Source organism: Pristiophorus japonicus, chromosome 20 (genome assembly GCF_044704955.1).
Source record: "Pristiophorus japonicus isolate sPriJap1 chromosome 20, sPriJap1.hap1, whole genome shotgun sequence".
Classification (NCBI taxonomy): Eukaryota; Metazoa; Chordata; class Chondrichthyes; family Pristiophoridae; genus Pristiophorus; species Pristiophorus japonicus.
In genome coordinates, this window is record NC_091996.1 from 20,680,877 (window position 1) to 20,702,859 (window position 21,983).

The following is a 21,983-nucleotide window of genomic DNA, read 5'->3' on the forward strand; positions in this document are numbered from 1 at the left end:
GAGCTGATAAAAAGTGTGGTCAGTGCTTCAATGCTGGGGATGTTGGCCTGGTCGAGGACGCCAATGGTGGTGCGTCTGTCCTCCCAGGGATTTGTAGGATCTTGCGGAGACATCGTTGGTGGTATTTCTCCAGCGACTTGGTGTCTACTGTACATGGTTCATGTTTCGGAGCCATACAGGAGGGCGTGTATTACTACAGCCCTGTAGACCATGAGCTTAGAACATTATCTAACACTACATTGTAACACCATTTTTCTATTTAAAAAAATATATTGTTGCAGATCATCCAGCTGAATATTAAATATCCTGCATGTGAGGAATAAATGTATAAAAACAAACCAACAATTCTTGCATAGAACAAATTTATTTGGGTTCAGCCAATTGTGAAAAACAGAGTGGATTTTTTCTGTCATGTACCTGTTGCTTGAGTTCAAAATATTCCTGTCTCATCTCGTTTAACTCGGTCATGACGCGTTTGGCACGCTCATGGTTATCACGCGCAGCCTGGTCGACTGAAGATAATTCCTTACGGAGTTTGTTGTTTTCATACTTTTGTTCCTGTGGCGATATTACAAAGTCAGAAATTACCCCAGGGGGGGTTTTTGTTAGTCCATACAGGGAATTTGGATGTTGTAGATTTCTCCTTTATTAGCACATATTTAAATTTTATTCTTTCATAAACTTTCTTTTTTGTGTTTATCGTGTAATTTATTTGTTATATGTTTATAAATTTAAATTAAGTTAGTGATAAATGGGGCAGTTATATTTTCAATGATTCTGCTACAAGTTTGTTAACACTAAAATTCAGTTAAGCTGTAACGAAGGACTGATGTAATGACTAATGCTTTTGTACAATGACTCGGTGGGAACAGCGACTTACATTAAGGACCTTCTCCAGCTGAGCTCTCTGAGCTTTGGACTCCTCTTTGATGGCTGCAACTTGCTTCTCAGCCTTTTTTCTCTCTGAATGAATCAACTCCTGAAGGTGGGTTAGATTGTTTTTTGAGAACTCAATCTCTTTGTGAAGAAATGCAAGTTCGTCCATCGTATCTCGCTGCTGTTGCTCTCGGTCGGACAGCTGATGTCCTTCAACAAAACAAAACAGAATATCTGATGTAAATGTGTGTGTGATTGGGCAGTAAAATTGTTAAATGTTTCATTATATGAAAGAAAAAGTTCAAGGGTGGCTTAGCAGCACAGCACTGCATGTGTTGTGTCCTGGCTCAGGAAGTAATGGTTTAAATTCTAGTATCAACTGGGATTCAGACTTCCTCTTGGGGTAGCAAGTATACCAGGGTCTGCTTTAGTGGCAACAGCGCCACTACGACAGAATAATGCTCTGTGCCCCATTTTTATGCCTTGATTATTCTGAAGTCAGGACACTTCCAGGAAATAGTGTGCAAAAACTGCAGCTGTGCTGATCAAAAAACATTATTAGTGGGTGTAAATGGTCATTCAAATAATCCAAGAGAAAGTTTGATTAAGTGACAGTGTTACATACAATATCCAGCTCTATTCCAGACAAAGTATTCTGAGCTACTGCTTCTGTGCTCGCCAATTTTTGCACCTCCTCTCCTTTCTCGGTTGTGTTCACTTTCTGGTATGGTCACACGGGTCAGGCACCCTCCATTAACTTGCCCATGTTCACATGCTAGACCCGTCAATTATGAGGTACTTCACAGGCAAGTCGCATGTGGTCCTCATCCAACATTCACTCTTGCCTACTTTTCATCAAAGGGCGCGGTGCAATGTGAGCAAAAGCCCGAAATCTGGCAATTTTTCCATTGCCAATCCAATGGGACTGAGGATAATTGTAGTGCCCCTACTGCCACCCTGGCTGAGAATAGCTAGATCAAAATAGATTGGTGATTTTACCTGGGATGGTTCAGCTAGTCATTAGATGAACTTGCTAAGCTATTGTTTTAATCCACAGCCAAAACTTACTCAGAGTAGCAATCTGGTCCTGCAGAATAATACACTGTTCCTCGTCCTGTTGCAGTTTTCTTGATCGTTCCTCCATCAGGTTCACTTTTGCAGCAACCTGCTCAAGTTTGTCTCTCTTGTCCAACAGCTCAGCTTCCAAAGCTTGGAGGTGGTCCTTTACTTTAGACGCAGATTGTTCCTGCTTGACCTCCTCACATTTCATGTCCTTCTCAATACACTGCAATAACTAAGCAGATTAAATGAGAAAAACGTCAGTAAAATCTTCCTTTATTTACTAAAAAGCCTCCCTTACATATTGATTGGGCTAACCAAACTGGTAGCAATGCGGTGGAGGAGGATTTCCTGGAGTGTATTAGGGATGGTTTTCGAGACCAATATGTCGAGGAATCAACTAGAGAATTAGCCATCCTAGACTGGGTGATGTGTAATGAGAAAGGACTAATTAGCAATCTTGTTGTGCAAGGTCCCTTGGGGAAGAGTGACCATAATATGGTAGAATTCTTTATTAAGATGGAGAGTGACAGTTAATTCAGAGACTAGGGTCCTGAATTTAAGGAAAGGTAACTTCGATGGTATGAGACGTGAATTGGCTAGAATAGACTGGCGAGTGATACTTAAAACAGTTGTCGGTGGATAGGCAATGGCAAACATTTAAAGATCACATGGATGAACTTCAACAATTGTACATCCCTGTCTGGAGTAAAAATAAAACTGGGAAGATGGCTCAACCGTGGCTAACAAGGGAAATTAAGGATAGTGTTAAATCCAAGGAAGAGGCATATAAATTGGCCAGAAAAAGCAGCAAACCTGAGGACTGGGAGAATTTTATAATACAGCAGAGGAGGACAAAGGGTTTAATTAGGAGGGGGAAAATAGAATATGAGAGGAAGCTTGCTGGGAACATAAAAACTGACTGCAAAAGCTTCTATAGATATGTGAAGAGAAAAAGATTAGTGAAAACAAACATAGGTCCCTTGCAGTCAGATTGAGGTGAATTTATAATGGGGAACAAAGAAATGGCGGACCAGTTAAACAAATACTTCGGTTCTGTCTTCACGAAGGAAGACACAAATAACCTTCTGGAAATACTAGGGGACCGAGGGTCTAGTGAGGAGAAATTGAAGGAAATCCTTATTAGGCAGGAAATTGTGTTAGGGAAATGAAGGCCGATAAATCCCCTGGGCCTGATAGTCTGCATCCCAGAGTACTTAAGGAAGTAACCCTAGAAATAGTGGATGCATTGGTGATCATTTTCCAACAGTCTATTGACTCTGGATCGGTTCCGATTGACTGGAGGGTAGCTAATGTAATACCACTTTTTAAGAAAGGAGGGAGAGAGAAAACGGGTAATTATAGACCGGTTAGCCTGACATCAGTAGTGGGGAAAATGTTGGAATCAATTATTATAGATGAAATAGCAGCACATTTGTAAAGCAGTGACAGGATCGGTCCAAATCAGCATGGATTTATGAAAGGGAAATCCTGCTCGACAAATCTTCTAGAATTTTGAGAGGATGTAACTGGTAGATTGGACAAGGGAGAACGATTGCATGTGGTGTATTTGGACTTTCAAAAGGCTTTTGACAAGGTCCCACACAAGAGATTGGTGTGCAAAATTAAAGCACATGGTATTGGGGGTAATGTACTGCGTGGATAGAGAACTGGTTGGCAGACAGGAAGCAGAAAGTCGGGATAAAGGGGTCTTTTTCAGAATGGCAGGCAGTGACTAGTGGGGTGCCACAGGGCTCTGTGCTAGGACCCCAGCTAGTTACAATATACATTAATGATATGGATGAGGGAATTGAGTGTAATGTCTCCAAGTTTGCAGATGACACTAAGCTGGGTGGCAATGTGAGCTGTGAGGAGGACGCTAAAAGGTTGCAGGGGGACTTGGAGTGGGCAAATGCGTGGCAGGTGCAGTACAATGTGGCTAAATGTGAGGTTATTCACTTTGGTGGCAAAAACATGAAGGCAGATTATCTGAATAGCAGATTAGGAAAAGGGGAGGTGCAATGAGACCTGGGTGTCATGGTAAATCAGTCATTGAACGTTGGCATGTAGGTACAGCAGGCGGTGAAGGCAAATGGCATGTTGGCCTTTATAGCTAGGGGATTCGAGTATAGGAGCAAGGATGTCTTACTGCAGTTGTACAGGGCCTTGGTGAGGCCTCACCTGGAATATTGTGTTCAGTTTTGGTCTCCTAATCTGAGGAAGGATGTTCTTGCTATTGAGGGAGTGCAGTGAAGGTTCACCAAACTGATTCCCGGGATGGCAGGACTGACATGAGGAGAGATTGGATCGACTGGGCCTGTATTCACTGGAATTTAGAAGGATGAGAAGGGATCTCATAGAAATGTATAAAATTCTGACGGGACTGGCAGGAAAAATGTTCCCGACGTTGGGGAAGTCCAGAACCAAGGACACAGTCTAAGGATAAGGGGTAAGCCATTTAGGACCGAGATGAGAAGAAACTTCTTCACTCGGAGAGTTGTTAACCTGTGGAATTCCCTACCGCAGAGAGTTGTTGATGCCAGTTCATTGGATATATTCAAGAGGGAGTTAGATATGGCCCTTACGGCTAAAGGGATCAAGGAATATGGAGAGAAAGCAGGAACGGGGTACTGAGGTGAATGATCAGCCATGATCATATTGAATGGTGGTGCAGGCTCGAAGGGCCGAATGGCCTAGTCCTGCACCTATTTTCTATGGCTCCAAGTTTCCACACGCGGCAAAACAGGCGCCCCTCCGAGCTTCTCGAGCGCTTTGCAGCTCGATGTCTGCTTGGCGCGGCGCCCAGGGAGCGGAGCCTACCACTCGCGCCGATTTTGTAAGTAGGAGGGAGCGGGTACAATTTAAATGAGCTTTTTTCGTGCCGGCAACCCTGCGCGTGCGTGTTGGAGCGTTCGCGCATGCGCAGTGTGAAGGAAACATTGGCACTCGGCCATTTTAAAAAGTGCTGCAGAAAAAGTGAAAATTTGTTTATTGAACCCTTGCAAAGGCTTGTATTTTAATTTTCTTGATATTTCTGTGTGTTAGGATGAGGGAGTGCATTCTGTAATTAAAGATAGACTGTGATAAACGGGACACATGCACTTGTTTGAGACTATTCAAATTCTTTGTAGCTGTTCAATTTTTAACATTTTTTAATAAAACCACATTGCCCTTCCATGATCAGCACTGCGGCTTCTTGCAGCTTTCTCCCCCTGCCGTCTGTCGGTCCCGACGGCAAACCGCTGTCTGAAAGGCCTGCCTGAAGCACTTTCACACAGGTAGGAACATGGTTTATTTAATCTTTTCTTTGCTTATAAATTTTTATTCAGGTTGTATTTATTTGTATAATATTTGTATAAGTATAACTAAGGATTTATTGTTGAATGACTTCTCTTCGCCCCCTCTCCCCCCACCTCGTTCCCGACGCCTAATTTGTAACCTGCGCCTGATTTTTTTAATGTGTGACAAGGTTTTTTCAGTTCTACAAAAATCTTCACTTGCTCCATTCTAAGTTAGTTTGGAGTACGTTTTCACTGTGGAAACTTTCAAATCAGGCGTCAGTGGCCGGACATGCCACCTTTTGAAAAAAAATTCTGTTCAAAAGTGAAACTGTTCTACTAGAACTGCAGAAAACTTAAATGTGGAGAATTCCGATTTCTAAGATACTCCGTTCTCCACCAGTTGCTCCAAAAAATCAGGAGCAAATCATGTGGAAACTTGGGGCCTATGTTTCTATGTTTCTAACTGTGAGGTGATGCACCACACTGCCACTCCATCATTGTGCCTTAGGATAAGGATTTATATCCATGACTGCCTGTCAAATTTCTAATCTTAACTTGGCCACTGAGAAGGTGCTTAAAGGGCTCAGCACCTCCCCAGAAAGGGGGCCGGGGGTGGGGGAGGTGTGAAGGGAGGAACATGAAACAGAATAGCAATGTCAGAGGAGGTCACCCGTTAGCCCTCTTCAGGAATAGCATAGCGGGGGTTGGAAAAATACATTAAAAGGATTTTTAAAAAATCATGTAATGCACAGAAACACATAAGGTGCAAATCACTAGAATCATCTAAATTATGCAAATGCAGTATCAGTATAAAAGAATACAAAATTGAGGTACTCAGATTCAAGGAAGCAAGTTTGAAATCTTTCCCATCTTTCTTCGATTAAAATGTCTTAACATAGAAAATAGGTGCAGGAGTAGGCCATTAGGCCCTTCTAGCCTGCACTGCCATTCAATGAGTTCATGGCTGAACATGCAACTTCAGTACCCCATTCCTGCTTTCTCGCCATACCCCTTGATCCCCCTAGTAGTAAGGACTTCATCTAACTCCTTCTTGAATATATTTAGTGAATTGGCCTCAACAACTTTCTGTGGTAGAGAATTCCACAGGTTCACCACTCTCTGGGTGAAGAAGTTTCTCCTCATCTCGGTCCTAAATGGCTTACCCTTTATCCTTAGACTGTGACCCCTGGTTCTGGACTTCCCCAACATTGGGAACATTCTTCCTGTATCTAACCTGTCTAAACCCATCAGAATTTTAAACGTTTCTATGAGGTCCCCTCTCATTCTTCTGAACTCCAGTGAATACAAGCCCAGTTGATCCAGTCTTTCTTGATAGGTCAGTCCCGCCATCCCGGGAATCAGTCTGGTGAACCTTCGCTGCACTCCCTCAATAGCAAGAATGTCCTTCCTCAAGTTAGGAGACCAAAACTGTACACAATACTCCAGGTGTGGCCTCACCAAGGCCCTGTACAACTGTAGCAACACCTCCCTGCCCCTGTACTCAAATCCCCTCGCTATGAAGGCCAACATGCCATTTGCTTTCTTAACCGCCTGCTGTACCTGCATGCCAACCTTCAATGACTGATGTACCATGACACCAAGGTCTCGTTGCACCTCCCCTTTTCCGAATCTTCCTTTACAAAATCTGTTTAAAGTCAAAACCTCTTGCCAATAACCTAATTTTAGAATTATTTTTGCAATGAGATTTGGGTTTATTAATTGGCTTGGATCGACTATATTACAGCATTGTGTTTTCATCACCCTCCTACCCTTTGTTGCTCTGTGAGTTTGTGTTGCTTTTCTTCAATCTGTTGCTGAAGCATTAGTAACTCTTGTTCTTTCCTATTTTCTTTCTCCAGACAGGCTTTGTATTTACTTGCACTTTGATTTATATTTTCCTTCAGAGTCAGCTGTTCTGCTGTCAACACATCACACCTTTTAGTGACATTTTTAAGATCCTGAAAAATCAAAGAAAGACAAATGATCCTTTGACTCGAGTATCTATTCAACTGTATATTTAATGCAAGTGCTGCAAAATATTAAGTTACAGTTAATCCCACAACTAAAAATCTAAATACTTTACAAGGCTATGCATTTTTTTTATTAAACTAACAAGTTGCAACATTGCCGTATATGCATTCTGTTTAGCATAGTACAACAGCACATTTTGGTGCTGTAAATCAATTGGGAAGATGAAACTGAGTGAACAATTACATGGTTTCTAAATTGTACTTTTCCTAAACTTCCAGTAATACAGCTTTAAACAGTACACAACTGTGATTATTTGGATCTGTTTACCAAGGAAGGATCAAGGAAATATTTGACAATTAAAATCACAAGTTGTTCATGGTTTCTTCAACTCAATGCTGCAATGAAGCACTATCCATCATTCCATTCAGCTCAATCTCCTTTAGGCTGCACACATGCAATATCTTGGTCTATAATCTAATATAAACCAGATGCCACACAAATCGACTCCCAATGCACAATTGTAAAGTACATCTTTCTAAATGAGGATTTGTAGCTTGTCGTTCATTGTGTGTTTGTCTTCAAAATGGACACCAATTACTACTCACTCATGTGGTGAGGCCTTGTATCAAATAATTAGCATAAAATATCCTACTTTAAAAAGGAAGGTCTCACCATCTTGACCCCCTATTAAAAATCAAACTATTGCAAAGAATTTTGATGAATTTTATCATCCTGTTGTTTTCTCCGTTTGTGTTGATGACATCTTTGGTAACTCCTCCCACCACTAAACATTTAAACAAATTTCAAAACTCAACAGAAATAAGTCAAGAAATTTCAATATTAATCTGAATTCTAATTTTTAATAATGGATCATCTATCACTTTGTAACAATGGTAAAAATTATTACGTTTTTCTACCTCATTGCATTCTTAAGCCAGACTGTAAACTCCATATAAAAGCTTGGTATATTCAACTTAAAATTAAATTATGGATTTACCTGATCTGTTAATTGCAGCTGATCTTTGGTATCTTTCAGATTATCCATCAGCATTTCCAGCTCTGCCTTTTTCTCTATTCAATAGAAATGTTTTGTGATAAGTATGAAACTTTTCACTGTTTACATATTTTTGTATTTTCCTTTCCCCATTGTAGGTTATTCCAAAAACAAATCATAAAAATCTAGGCTCCAACACTGCGAGTCCCATGATCCACTGCTGTAAGTGCAGCGGAGCAAGACTTCTGCCTGCCCAATAACATAGAAACATGGAAAATAGGTGCAGGAGTAGGCCATTCGGCCCTTCTAGCCTGCACCGCCATTCAATGAGTTCATGGCTGAACATTCAACTTCAGTACCCCATTCCTGCTTTCTCGCCATACCCCTTGATCCCCCTAGCAGTAAGGACCTCATCTAACTCCTTTTTGAATATATTTAGTGAATTGGCCTCAACAACTTTCTGTGGTAGAGAATTCCACAGGTTCACCACTCTCTGGGTGAAGAAGTTCCTCCGCATCTCGGTCCTAAATGGCTTACCCCTTATCCTTAGACTGTGACCCCTGGTTCTGGACTTCCCCAACATTGGGAACATTCTTCCTGCATCTAACCTGTCTAACCCCGTCAGAATTTTATATGTTTCTATGAGGTCCCCTCTCATTCTTCTGAACTCCAGTGAATACAAGCCCAGTTGATCCAGTCTTTCTTGATAGGTCAGTCCCGCCATCCCGGGAATCAGTCTGGTGAACCTTCGCTGCACTCCCTCAATAGCAAGAATGTCCTTCCTCAGGTTAGGAGACCAAAACTGTACACAATACTCCAGGTGTGGCCTCACCAATGTCCTGTACAACTGTAGCAACACCTCCCTGCCCCTGTACTCAAATCCCCTTGCTATGAAGGCCAACATGCCATTTGCTTTCTTAACCGCCTGCTGCACCTGCATGCCAACCTTCAATGACTGATGTACCATGACACCCAGGTCTCTTTGCACCTCCCCTTTTCCTAATCTGTCACCATTCAGATAATAGTCTGTCTCTCTGTTTTTACCACCAAAGTGGATAACCTCACATTTATCCACATTATACTTCATCTGCCATGCATTTGCCCACTCACCTAACCTATCCAAGTCGCTCTGCAGCCTCACAGCATCCTCCTCGCAGCTCACACTGCCACCCAACTTAGTGTCATCCGCAAATTTGGAGATACTACATTTAATCCCCTCATCTAAATCATTAATGTACAGTGTAAACAGCTGGGGCCCCAGCACAGAACCTTGCGGTACCCCACTAGTCACTGCCTGCCATTCTGAAAAGTACCCATTTACTCCTACTCTTTGCTTCCTGTCTGACAACCAGTTCTCAATCCATGTCAGTACACTACCCCCAATCCCATGTGCTCTAACTTTGCACATCAATCTCTTGTGTGGGACCTTGTCGAACGCCTTCTGAAAGTCCAAATATACCACATCAACTGGTTCTCCCTTATCCACTCTACTGGAAACATCCTCAAAAAATTCCAGAAGATTTGTCAAGCATGATTTCCCTTTCACAAATCCATGCTGACTTGGACCTATCATGTCACCTCTTTCCAAATGCACTGCTATGACATCCTTAATAATTGATTCCATCATTTTACCCACTACCAATGTCAGGCTGACCGGTCTATAATTCCGTTTTCTCTCTCCCTCCTTTTTTAAAAAGTGGGGTTACATTGGCTACCCTCCACTCCATAGGAACTGATCCAGAGTCAATGGAATGTTGGAAAATGACTGTCAACGCATCCACTATTTCCAAGGCCACCTCCTTAAGTACTCTGGGATGCAGTCCATCAGGCCCTGGGGATTTATCGGCCTTCAATCCCATCAATTTCCCCAACACAATTTCCCGGCTAATAAGGATTTCCCTCAGTTCCTCCTCCTTACTAGACCCCCCGACCCCTTTTATAACCGGAAGGTTGTTTGTGTCCTCCTTCGTGAATACCGAACCAAAGTACTTGTTCAATTGGTCCGCCATTTCTTTGTTCCCCGTTATGACTTCCCCTGATTCTGACTGCAGGGGACCTACATTTGTCTTTACTAACCTTTTTCTCTTTACATATCTATAGAAACTTTTGCAATCCGTCTTAATGTCCCCTGCAAGCTTCTTCTCATACTCCATTTTCCCTGCCCTAATCAAACCCTTTGTCCTCCTCTGCTGAGTTCTAAATTTCTCCCAGTCCCCAGGTTCGCTGCTATTTCTGGCCAATTTGTATGCCACTTCCTTGGCTTTAATACTATCCCTGATTTCCCTTGATAGCCACGGTTGAGCCACCTTCCCTTTTTTATTTCTATGCCAGACAGGAATGTACAATTGTTGTAGTTCATCCATGCGGTCTCTAAATGTCTGCCATTGCCCATCCACAGTCAACCCCTTAAGTATCATTCGCCAATCCATCTCAGCCAATTCACGCCTCATACCTTCAAAGTTAGCCTTCTTTAAGTTCTGGACCATGGTCTCTGAATTAACCGTTTCATTCTCCATCCTAATGCAGAATTCCACCATATTATGGTCACTCTTCCCCAAGGGGCCTCGCACAACGAGATTGCTAATTAATCCTTTCTCATTACATAACACCCAGTCTAAGATGGCCTCCCCCCTAGTTGGTTCCTCGACATATTGGTCTAAAAAACCATCCCTTATGCACTCCAGAAAATCCTCCTCCACCGTATTGCTTCCAGTTTGGTTAGCCCAATCTATGTGCATATTAAAGTCACCCATTATAACTGCTGCACCTTTATTGCACGCACCCCTAATTTCCTGTTTGATGCCCTCCCCAACATCACTACTACTGTTTGGAGGTCTGTACACAACTCCCACTAACGTTTTTTGCCCTTTGGTGTTCTGCAGCTCTACCCATATAGATTCCACATCATCCAAGCTAATGTCCTTCCTAACTATTGCCTTAATCTCCTCCTTAACCAGCAATGCTACCCCACCTCCTTTTCCTTTTATTCTATCCTTCCTGAATGTTGAATACCCCTGGATGTTGAGTTCCCAGCCCTGCTCATCCTGGAGCCACGTCTCCGTAATCCCAATCACATCATATTTGTTAACATCTATTTGCACAGTTAATTCATCCACCTTATTGCGGATACTCCTTGCATTAAGACACAAAGCCTTTAGGCTTGTTTTTTTAACACCCTCTGTCCTTTTAGAATTTTGCTGTACAATGGCCCTTTTTGTTCTTTGCCTTGGGTTTCTCTGCCCTCCACTTTTCCTCATCTCCTTTCTGTCTTTTGTTTTTGCCTCCTTTTTGTTTCCCTCTATCTCCCTGCATTGGTTCCCATCCCCCTGCCATATTAGTTTAACTCCTCCCCAACAGCACTAGCAAACACTTCCCTGAGGACATTGGTTCCGATTCTGCCCAGGTGCAGACCGTCCGGATTGTACTGGTCCCACCTCCCCCAGAACCGGTTCCAATGCCCCAGGAATTTGAATCCTTCCCTGCTGCACCATTGCTCAAGCCACGTATTCATCTGAGCTATCCTGCGATTCCTACTCTGACTAGCACGTGGCACTGGTAGCAATCCCGAGATTACTACTTTTGAGGTCCTACTTTTTAATTTAGCTCCTAGCTCCTTAAATTCATTTCGTAGGAACTCATCCCTTTTTTTACCTATGTCATTGGTACCAATGTGCACCACGACAACTGGCTGTTCTCCCTCCCTTTTTAGAATGTCCTCCACCCGCTCCGAGACATCCTTGACCATTGCACCAGGGAGGCAACATACCATCCTGGAGTCTCGGTTGCGGCCGCAGAAACGCCTATCTATTCCCCTTACAATTGAATCCCCTATCACTATCGCTTGCCCACTCTTTTTCCTGCCCTCCTGTGCAACAGAGCCAGCCACGGTGCCATGAACTTGGCTGCTGCTGCCCACTCCTGATGAGTCATCCCCCTCAACAGCACTCAAAGCAGTGTATCTGTTTTGCAGTGGGATGACCACAGGGGACCCCTGCACTACCTTCCTTGCACTACTCTTCCTGCTGGTCTTCCATTCCCTCGCTGGCTGTGGACCCTTCTCCTGCAGTAAGACCAACTCGCTACACGTGATACTCACGTCATTCTCAGCATCGTGGATGCTCCAGAGTGAATCCACCTTCAGCTCCAACTCCGCAACGCGGACCGTCAGTAGCCGGAGGTGGACACACTTCCCGCACATGTAGTCGTCAGGGACACTGGTGTTGTCCCCGTGTTCCCACATGGTACAGGAGGAGCATATCACGTGACCGAGCTGTCCTGCCATGACTTAACCCTTAGATACACTTAAATTGCCGACAACAATGTTAAAAGTTACTGACTAATAAAGAAAAAGAAAAACTACTCACCAATCAGCAGCCAATCACTTACCACGTTGGCTGTGACGTCACCTTTTGATTTCTTTCTACTTCTTTTTTGCCTTCTCTCCCAGCTGGAGCTGCACCGGTACGCCTCTCTCGACTCCCGCCTCTCTCGACGCTCCCCGGACTGCTGAGCCTTTTATAGGCCGCTGCCTCTCTCGACTCCCGCCTCTCTCGACGCTCCCCGGACTGCTGAGCCTTTTATAGGCCGCTGCCTCTCTCGACTCCTGCCTCTCTCGACGCTCCCCGGACTGCTGAGCCTTTTATAGGCCGCTGCCTCTCTCGACTCCCGCCTCTCTCGACGCTCCCCGGACTGCTGAGCCTTTTATAGGCCGCTGCCTCTCTCGACTCCTGCCTCTCTCGACGCTCCCCGGACTGCTGAGCCTTTTATAGGCCGCTGCCTCTCTCGACTCCCGCCTCTCTCGACGCTCCATCCTTGACCCTTGCACCAGGGAGGCAACATACCATCCTGGAGTCTCGGTTGCGGCCGCAGAAACGCCTATCTATTCCCCTTACAATTGAATCCCCTATCACTATCGCTCGCCCACTCTTTTTCCTGCCCTCCTGTGCAACAGAGCCAGCCACGGTGCCATGAACTTGGCTGCTGCTGCCCACTCCTGATGAGTCATCCCCCTCAACAGCACTCAAAGCAGTGTATCTGTTTTGCAGTGGGATGACCACAGGGGACCCCTGCACTACCTTCCTTGCACTACTCTTCCTGCTGGTCTTCCATTCCCTCGCTGGCTGTGGACCCTTCTCCTGCAGTAAGACCAACTCGCTACACGTGATACTCACGTCATTCTCAGCATCAGAAATTTTGGGGCCAGCCCATTTTGATATTGCTGAGTGAGAGAAAGATGCATATACTAACAGTTGACTGCTTACACCAGGAAGCTTGAAAATATGTGAGGCTGGATATATTATTTAATGCCAGAGTTTAGATTGGGAACTCCTTATCTGGGGAATTCTGGACACAAATCTGCACACTATCATGGAGCTGCAATGTGCTACTTCACCTTTCATTTAGTATTACATTCTTCCATCCTCGTGCAGATATTTCCATGCCTTCCTTTGCCAATTGGAACGTGGACCATGTCATGGCTTCTGATTTTACTGTTCCTTGCTGATGTGGCCAGTAAAAAATAAGCCTCCAGAAGGCAGGGTAGATAAAGGTGACAGCCATTCAGTAACACAAAGCATAACATGCATGCTGGTTACCAGTTTGGAGTCTCCGCATTTTGTACTTTACAGAATGCTAATTGACATACCTTGCAGAGAGTTTTGCATGTTTGCTATCTGCCTATTTAGCTCTTGCTTCTGGATATTGATTTGATTGATTTCCTGATTTAGTTCATCCATCTCAGTTTGCAGTTTCTGCAGTTTGGACAAGCCATTTCTGTTATTGTCTTCAGTGGCTTCGACGGCTCTGGAAACGCAAAACATTTAATTATATTATATTTATATAGGTGTGAATACTAAAAATCCATTTTAAATTTAATGGTTTCAGTTGTTTTTAATGCAAACACATCAAAATGTGTGTGGAAAAGTACCGAAAAATTATTGGTGATGTTTGTATTGGCTGCAAAGGCAAAGTTGAATAGAGGATTATGCATGATATGAAATTCATACAATCCAAAACATGTGGAACTGCAGCAACAATATATTATAAAGAAAGACTGGCATTTATATTGCGTTTTTATAACCTCAGGACATCCCAAAACTAATGAAGCGCTTTTGAAGTGTAGTCACTGTTGTAATGTAGGAAACACGGCAGCCAATTAGCGCTCAGTAAGGTCCCACGAACAGTGAGGAAATAAATGACCAAATCATCTATTTTAGGTGTTGGGTTGAGGGATAAATATTGGCCAGGACACAGGAGAATTTCTCAGCTATTCTTTAAATAATGCCGTGGGATCTTTAACATCCATCCGAGAGGTTTGACGCTTCACCTGAAAGACGGCATCTTCAACAGTGCAGAACTCCCTCAGTACTGCACTGAAGCGCTAGCCTAAATTATGTGCTCAAGTCTCTGTAGTGGGATTTGAACTCACGACCTTCTGACTCTAGTGTGAATGGATTTGTGAAAGGGAAATCATGCTTGACAAATCTGGAATTTTTTGAGGATGTTTCCAGTAAAGTGGACAAGGGAGAACCAGTTGATGTGGTGTATTTGGACTTTCAGAAGGCTTTCGACAAGGTCCCACACAAGAGATTAATGTGCAAAGTTAATGCACATGGGATTGGGGGTAGTGTGCTGACGTGGATTGAGAACTGGTTGTCAGACAGGAAGCAAAGAGTAGGAGTAAATGACTACTTTTCAGAATGGCAGGCAGTGACTAGTGGGGTACCTCAAGGTTCTGTGCTGGGGCCCCAGCTGTTTACATTGTACATTAATGATTTAGACGAGGGGATTAAATGAAGTATCTCCAAATTTGCGGATGCCACTAAGTTGGGTGGTAGTGTGAGCTGCGAGGAGGATGCTATGAGGCTGTAGAGTGACTTGGATAGGTTAGGTGAGTGGGCAAATGCATGGCAGATGAAGTATAATGTGAATAAATGTGAGGTTATCCACTTTGGTGGTAAAAACAGAGAGACAGACTATTATCTGAATGGTGACAGATTAGGAAAAGGGGAGGTGCGACGAGACCTGGGTGTCATGGTACAGCAGTCATTGAAGGTTGGCATGCAGGTACAGCAGGCGGTTAAGAAAGCAAATGGCATGTTAGCCTTCATAGCGAGGGGATTTGAGTACAGGGGCAGAGAGGTGTTACTACAGTTGTACAGGGCCTTGGTGAGGCCACACCTGGAGTATTGTGTACAGTTTTGGTCTCCTAACTTGAGGAAGGACATTCTTGCTATTGAGGGCGTGCAGCGAAGGTTCACCAGACTGACTCCCGGGATGGCGGGACGGACATATCAAGAAAGACTGGATCAACTGGGCTTGTATTCACTGGAGTTCAGAAGAATGAGAGGGGATCTCAGAGACGTTTAAAATTCTGACGGGTTTAGACAGGTTAGATGCAGGAAGAATGTTCCCAATGTTGGGGAAGTCCAGAACCTGGGGTCACAGTCTAAGGATAAGGGGAAAGCCATTTAGGACCGAGATGAGGAGAAACTTCTTCACCCAGAGAGTGGTGAACCTGTGGAATTCTCTACCATAGAAAGTTGTTGAGGCCAATTCATTAAATATATTCAAAAAGGAGTTAGATATAGTCCTTACTACTAGGGGGAATCAAGGGGTATGGCGAGAAAGCAGGAATAGGGTACTGAAGTTGCATGTTCAGCCATGAACTCATTGAATGGCGGTGCAGGCTCGAAGGGCCGAATGGCCGACTCCTGCACCTATTTTCAATGTTTCTATGTACCCTACATCAAAAAGATGAACTGATCTATTCTCTCCACAGATGCTGACTGACTTAGAGTATTTCCAGCTTCTTGTGTTTTTGATTCAGATCTCCCAAATCTGCCTTTTTTAGATTTTGTCTTCTGGGGTTTTACTCGATTTACAATGTTTTAACAAGATAGAGGAACAGAGGTGAGGTTGCAGTGTGAGCTGTAGTCATTGCAGACACTGTTTAATTAGCTTAATGGTTAGGAACTAAGTTATGAGGCTCACCGACAGTACTGGTTATTGGTACTACTATGTAATCTGGCATATTAACATTAGTGCTAGTTTCTAGTGCTTTATCTGGTATTGGACTGGGTTAATATCTTGTGCTGCTTCTTACTTTTTTGCTTGAGAAAGTTTGTTCTCCAGTACGAGGCAATTCCCCTTAATGTGACTTTTCTCTCTCTCCAGACATTTAATACTGTGCTGAAGGGAATTTATCTTGGTAGTCAGCTGGTCTACCTCTTGCCGATCCTTCTCAATAAGCTGCTTCTGATGTTCTATTTCTGCTCGTTGTTGCTGGGAGGTGAGCTGTAGGTCTTCCAGTTCACTCTTCTCCTGAAGCAAAATGGCATTAATGAGCACTGTGAAAATTAATCATGTAATATTGACCAAAGTCCTACTCTGGCTACAAACTGGGTATATATATATTTTTTTAATAAAGTGCATTATGTACAAGTTATTGCAATGAACACTCCTGCACCCTTACTTTATTATTTCAAAATCAAGTAAATGTTCCTTTTTGTAGAACAGAAACTCAAATTCTTGCACCTGTAGTTAATGCCTATTGCTACAGGCCATTAGAGGAGAGAATGCCAGTGCTTTATGCACAGTGCTAATATTGTATTTACAAATAAATGACATGGGACTGTGAACCAACTTAAGGAAAAAGGACGAAAGCTCTTAAGGATATTCCTTTTTCTGGATTTCTTTAAAGCTAAATTTAGGTATTAAATTTATAACACATCACTTTACCTGCTGCTACTAACTAGCAATGAGGGGGCATGAAAATGCCATTTTTCCCTGCGTAACACTACTTTTAAACATCTCAATAAAAATTAAAAGTATAGAAGAAAAGCCGTCTCTGCTGGCTGATCTAACCAATAACAGTTATTACCTGTTAGCATAAAAGCACACCTTGTAATTCATAAATCTCACTAAAAACACTCAATGTGAAGAGAAGGATTAAAAAAAAATGCATATAAAAGATTAGGGACCAAAAAAGCAAACTCCTTTTGGAGACAGGAGTATGGCTGAGGTACTAAATGAGTACTTTGCATCTGTCTTCACTAAAGGAAAGGATGCTGCCAATGTCACAGTAAAGGAGGTAGTAGAGCAATTGAATAGGATAAAAATAGATAAATAGGATTTAGTTAGAAGGTTGGCAGCACTCTAAGTAGAAAGTCATCTGTTCCGGATAGGATGCATCCTAGATTGCTGAGGGAAATAAGGGTGGAAATTGCGGAGGCTCTGGCCACAATCTTCCAATCCTCCTTGGATATGGGGGTGGTGCCAGAGGACTGGAGCATTGCAAATGTTACACCCCTGTTCAAAAGAGGGGAGAGGGATAAACCCAACAACTACAGGCCAGTCAGCCTAATATCGGTGGTGGGGGAACTTTTAGAAACAATAATCCAGGACAAAATTAATTAGCACTTGGAAAATTTGGGGTTAATAAAGGAGAGCAACCACGGATTTGTTAAAGGCAAATCGTGTTTGATTAACTTGACTGCGTTCTTTGGTGAAGTAACAGAGGGTTGATGAGGATAGTGCAGTTGATGTGGCGTATGGGAGACTCCGAGAGTTCGAGAGAGTCCGAGAGCGGAAGTCCGTGAGTTCGGGAAGCCAGGGGTCCGAGGAGCAGGAGGGCCGGAGGTAGGCGAGGAATTCACTTCTGACGAGGATCGGAGAGTCGGACAGTTTAAAAAAGAGTGGGAGTCGGAGGAGTGGAGGTCATCGGGAGCAGCGAGGCCCATAAAAGGGGGCCCAGCAGTCAGAGGTAGTTGCAGGGGCAGAAGGTAAAAAGAAATTGAAGTGTGATGTCACAGCCAAGAGGGTAAGTGATTGGCTGGTGGATTGGTGAGTATTTAATTTTTTTCCCCCTTTTCTGATCAGTAAGAAACCTTTGGCATCGTTACCAATTAGGTTAATTTAAGGGTTAAGCCATGGCAGGAGAGCCCAGACCCATGTCATGCACATCCTGTGCTATGTGGGAAATCAGGGACGCTTCCAGTGTCCCTGACTACTCTGTGTGCAGGAAGTGTGTCCAGCTGCAGCTCCTGACAGACCGCATTGCGGCACTGGAGATGCGCATGGACTCACTCTGGAGCATCTGCGATGCTGAGGATGTCGTGAATAGCACGTTTAATGAGTTGGTCACACTGTCAGGAAAGATTACACAGCCAGATAGGGAATGGGTGACCATCAGGCAGAGCAATGGAAGGAAGGTAGTGCAGGGGTCCCCTGTGGTCATCTCCCTCCAAAACAGATACACCGTTTTGGATACTGTTGGGGGAGATGTCTCATCAGGGGAAGGTAACAGCAGCCAAGTCCATGGCACCAGGGGTGGCTCTGCTGCACAGGAGGGCAGGAAAAAGAGTGGGAGAGTTATCGTGATAGAGGATTCTATTGTAAGGGGAATAGATAGGCGTTTCTGCGGCCACAAACGAGACTCCAGGATGGTATGTTGCCTCCCTGGTGCAAGGGTCAAGAATGTCTGAGCGGCTGCAGAGCATTCTGGAGGGGGAGGGTGAACAGCCAGCTGTCGTGGTACATATAGGTACCAACGATATAGGTAAGAAACAGGATGAGGTCCTACAAGCTGAATTTAGGGAGCTCGGAGTTAAATTAAAAAGCAGGACCTCAAAAAGGTAGTAATCTCAGGATTGCTAGTCAGAGTAGGAATTGCAGGATAGCTTAGATGAATACGTGGCTTGAGGAGTGGTGCAAGAGGGAGGGATTCAAATTCCTGGGACATTGGAACCAGTTCTGAGGGAGGTGAGACCAGTACAAACCGGACGGTCTGCACCTGGGCAGGACCGGAGCTGATGTCCTTGGGGGAGTGTTTGCTAGTGCTGTTGGGGAGAGTTTAAACTAAAAAAGCAAGGGGATGGGAATCTATGCAGGGAGACAGAGGAAAGTAAAAAGGGGGCAGAAGCAAAAGGTAGGAAGGAGAAAAGAGTGGAGGGCAGAGAAATCAAGGGCAAAAATCAAAAAGAGCTACATTACAAGATAATTCTAAAAGGACAAAGTGTTAAAAAAACAAGCCTGAAGGCTCTGAGTCTCAATGCGTGGAGCATTCGTAATAAGGTGGATGATTTGACTGCGCAGATAGCTGTTAACGGATATGATGTAATTGGGATTACGGAGACATGGCTCCAAGGTAACCAAGGCTGGGAACTCAACATCCAGGGGCATTCAATATTCAGGAAGGACAGACAGGAAGGAAAAGGAGGTGGGGTATTGTTACTGGTTAAAGAGGAGATTAATGCAATAGTAAGGAAGGACATTAGTGTGGATGATGTGGAATCTATATATGTGTAGAGCTGCGAAACACCAAAGGGCAGAAAACGTTAGTGGGAATGGTGTACAGACCACCAAACAGTAGTAGGGAGGTTGGGGATGGCATCAAACAGGAAATTAGGGACGCGTGCAATAAGGGTACAGCAGTTATCATGGGTGACTTTAATCTGCATATTGATTGGGCTAACCAAACTGGTAGTAATACTGTGAAGCAGAATTTCCTACAGTGTATAAGGGATGGTTTTCTAGACCAATATATCGAGGAACCAACTAGAGAGGAGGCCATTCTAGACTGGGTCTTGTGTAACAAGAGGGGATTAATTAGCAATCTGGTTCCCCTTGGGGAAGAGTGACCATAATATGGTAGAATTCTTTATTAAAATGGAGAGTGACACATTTAGAAACATTAAAAAAAACATACAAACATAGAAAATAGGTGCAGGAGTAGGCCATTCGGCCCTTCTAGCCTGCACCGCCATTCAATGAGTTCATGGCTGAACATGCAACTTCAGTACCCCATTCCTGCTTTCTCACCATACCCCTTGATCCCCCTAGTAGTAAGGAGTTCATCTAACTCATTTTTGAATATATTTAGTGAATTAGCCTCAACAACTTTCTGTGGTAGAGAATTTCACAGGTTCCCCACTCTCTGGGTGAAGAAGTTTCTCCTCATCTCGGTCCTAAATGGCTTACCCCTTATCCTTAGACTGTGTCCCCTGGTTCTGGACTTCCCCATCATCGGGAACATTCTTCCTGCATCTAACCTGTCTGTACCCATCAGAATTTTAAACGTTTCTATGAGGTCCCCTCTCATTCTTCTGAACTCCAGTGAATACAAGCCCTGTTGATCCAATCTTTCTGATAGGTCAGTCCCGCCATCCCGGGAATCAGTCTGGTGAACCTTCGCTGCACTCCCTCAATAGCAAGAATGTCCTTCCTCAAGTTAGGAGACCAAAACTGTACACAAAACACCAGGTGTGGCCTCACCAAGGCCCTGTACAACTGTAGCAACACCTCCCTGCCCCTGTACTCAAATCCCCTCGCTATGAAGGCCAACATGCCATTTGCTTTCTTAACCGCCTGCTGTACCTGCATGCCAACCTTCAATGACTGATGTACCATGACACCCAGGTCTCGTTGCACCTCCCCTTTTCCTAACCTGTCACCATTCAGATAATAGTCTGTCTCTCTGTTTTTACCACCAAAGTGGATAACCTCACATTTATCCACATTATACTTCATCTGCCATGCATTTGCCCACTCACCTAACCTATCCAAGTCACTCTGCAGCCTCATAGCATCCTCCTCGCAGCTCACTGTCACCCAACTTAGTGTCATCCGCAAATTTGGAGATACTACATTTAATCCCCTCGTCTAAATCATTAATGTACAATGTAAACAGCTGGGGCCCCCGCACAGAACCTTGCGGTACCCCACTAGTCACTGCCTGCCATTCTGAAAAGTAGTCATTTTCTCCTACTCTTTGCTTCCTGTCTGACAACCAGTTCTCAATCCACATCAGCACACTACCTCCAATCCCATGTGCTTTAACTTTGCACATTAATCACTTGTGTGGGACCTTGTCAAAAGCCTTCTGAAAGTCAATATACCACATCAACTGGTTCTCCCTTGTCCACCCTACTGGAAACATCCTCAAAAAAATTCCAGAAGATTTGTCAAGCATGATTTCCCTTTCACAAATCCATGCTGACTTGGACCTATCATGTCACCTCTTTCCAAATGCGCTGCGAAAACATCCTTAATAATTGATTCCATCATTTTACCCACTACTGAGGTCAGGCTGACCAGTCTATAATTCAGTGTTTTCTCTCTCCCTCCTTTTTTAAAAAGTGGGGTTACATTGGCTACCCTCCACTCGATAGGAACTGATCCAGAGTCAATGAAATGTTGGAAAATGACTGTCAATGCATCCGCTATTTCCAAGGCCACCTCCTTAAGTACTCTGGGATGCAGTCCATCAGGCCCTGGGGATTTATCGGCCTTCAATCCCATCAATTTCCCCAACACAATTTCCCGACTAATAAGGATTTCCCTCAGTTCCTCCTCCTTACTAGACCCTCTGACCCCTCTTATATCTGGAAGGTTGTTTGTGTCCTCCTTAGTGAATACCGAACCAAAGTACTTGTTCAATTGGTCTGCCATTTCTTTGTTCCCCGTTATTACTTCCCCTGATTCTGACTGCAGGGGACCTACATTTGTCTTTACTAACCTATTTCTCTTTACATATCGATAGAAACTTTTGCAATCCGTCTTTATGTTCCCTGCAAGCTTCTTCTCGTACTCCATTTTCCCTGCCCTAATCAAACCCTTTGTCCTCCTCTGCTGAGCTCTAAATTTCTCCCAGTCCCCGGATTCGCTGCTATTTCTGGCCAATTTGTATGCCACTTCCTTGGCTTTAATACTATCCCTGATTTCCCTTGATAGCCACGGTTGAGCCACCTTCCCTTTTTTATTTTTACGCCAGACAGGAATGTACAATTGTTGTAGTTCATCCA

General features: G+C 43.9%; 1 protein-coding gene across 6 annotated transcripts in view; it reads right to left on the minus strand.

Moving 5' to 3' along the window:
• cntrl (centriolin) overlaps positions 1-21,983 on the minus strand; it is a 149,356-nt gene that overhangs the window by 14,669 nt on the left and 112,704 nt on the right. For all 6 annotated transcript variants that reach the window (XM_070862591.1, XM_070862588.1, XM_070862590.1 and 3 more), the window contains 7 exons: positions 16,286-16,503; positions 13,826-13,983; positions 8,185-8,258; positions 6,986-7,174; positions 1,945-2,170; positions 881-1,086; positions 418-558 (listed from right to left, as the gene is read on the minus strand). In XM_070862591.1, coding sequence (XP_070718692.1) covers positions 418-558; positions 881-1,086; positions 1,945-2,170; positions 6,986-7,174; positions 8,185-8,258; positions 13,826-13,983; positions 16,286-16,503 — 1,212 coding nt within the window. The remainder of the gene's footprint in view (positions 1-417; positions 559-880; positions 1,087-1,944; positions 2,171-6,985; positions 7,175-8,184; positions 8,259-13,825; positions 13,984-16,285; positions 16,504-21,983) is intronic.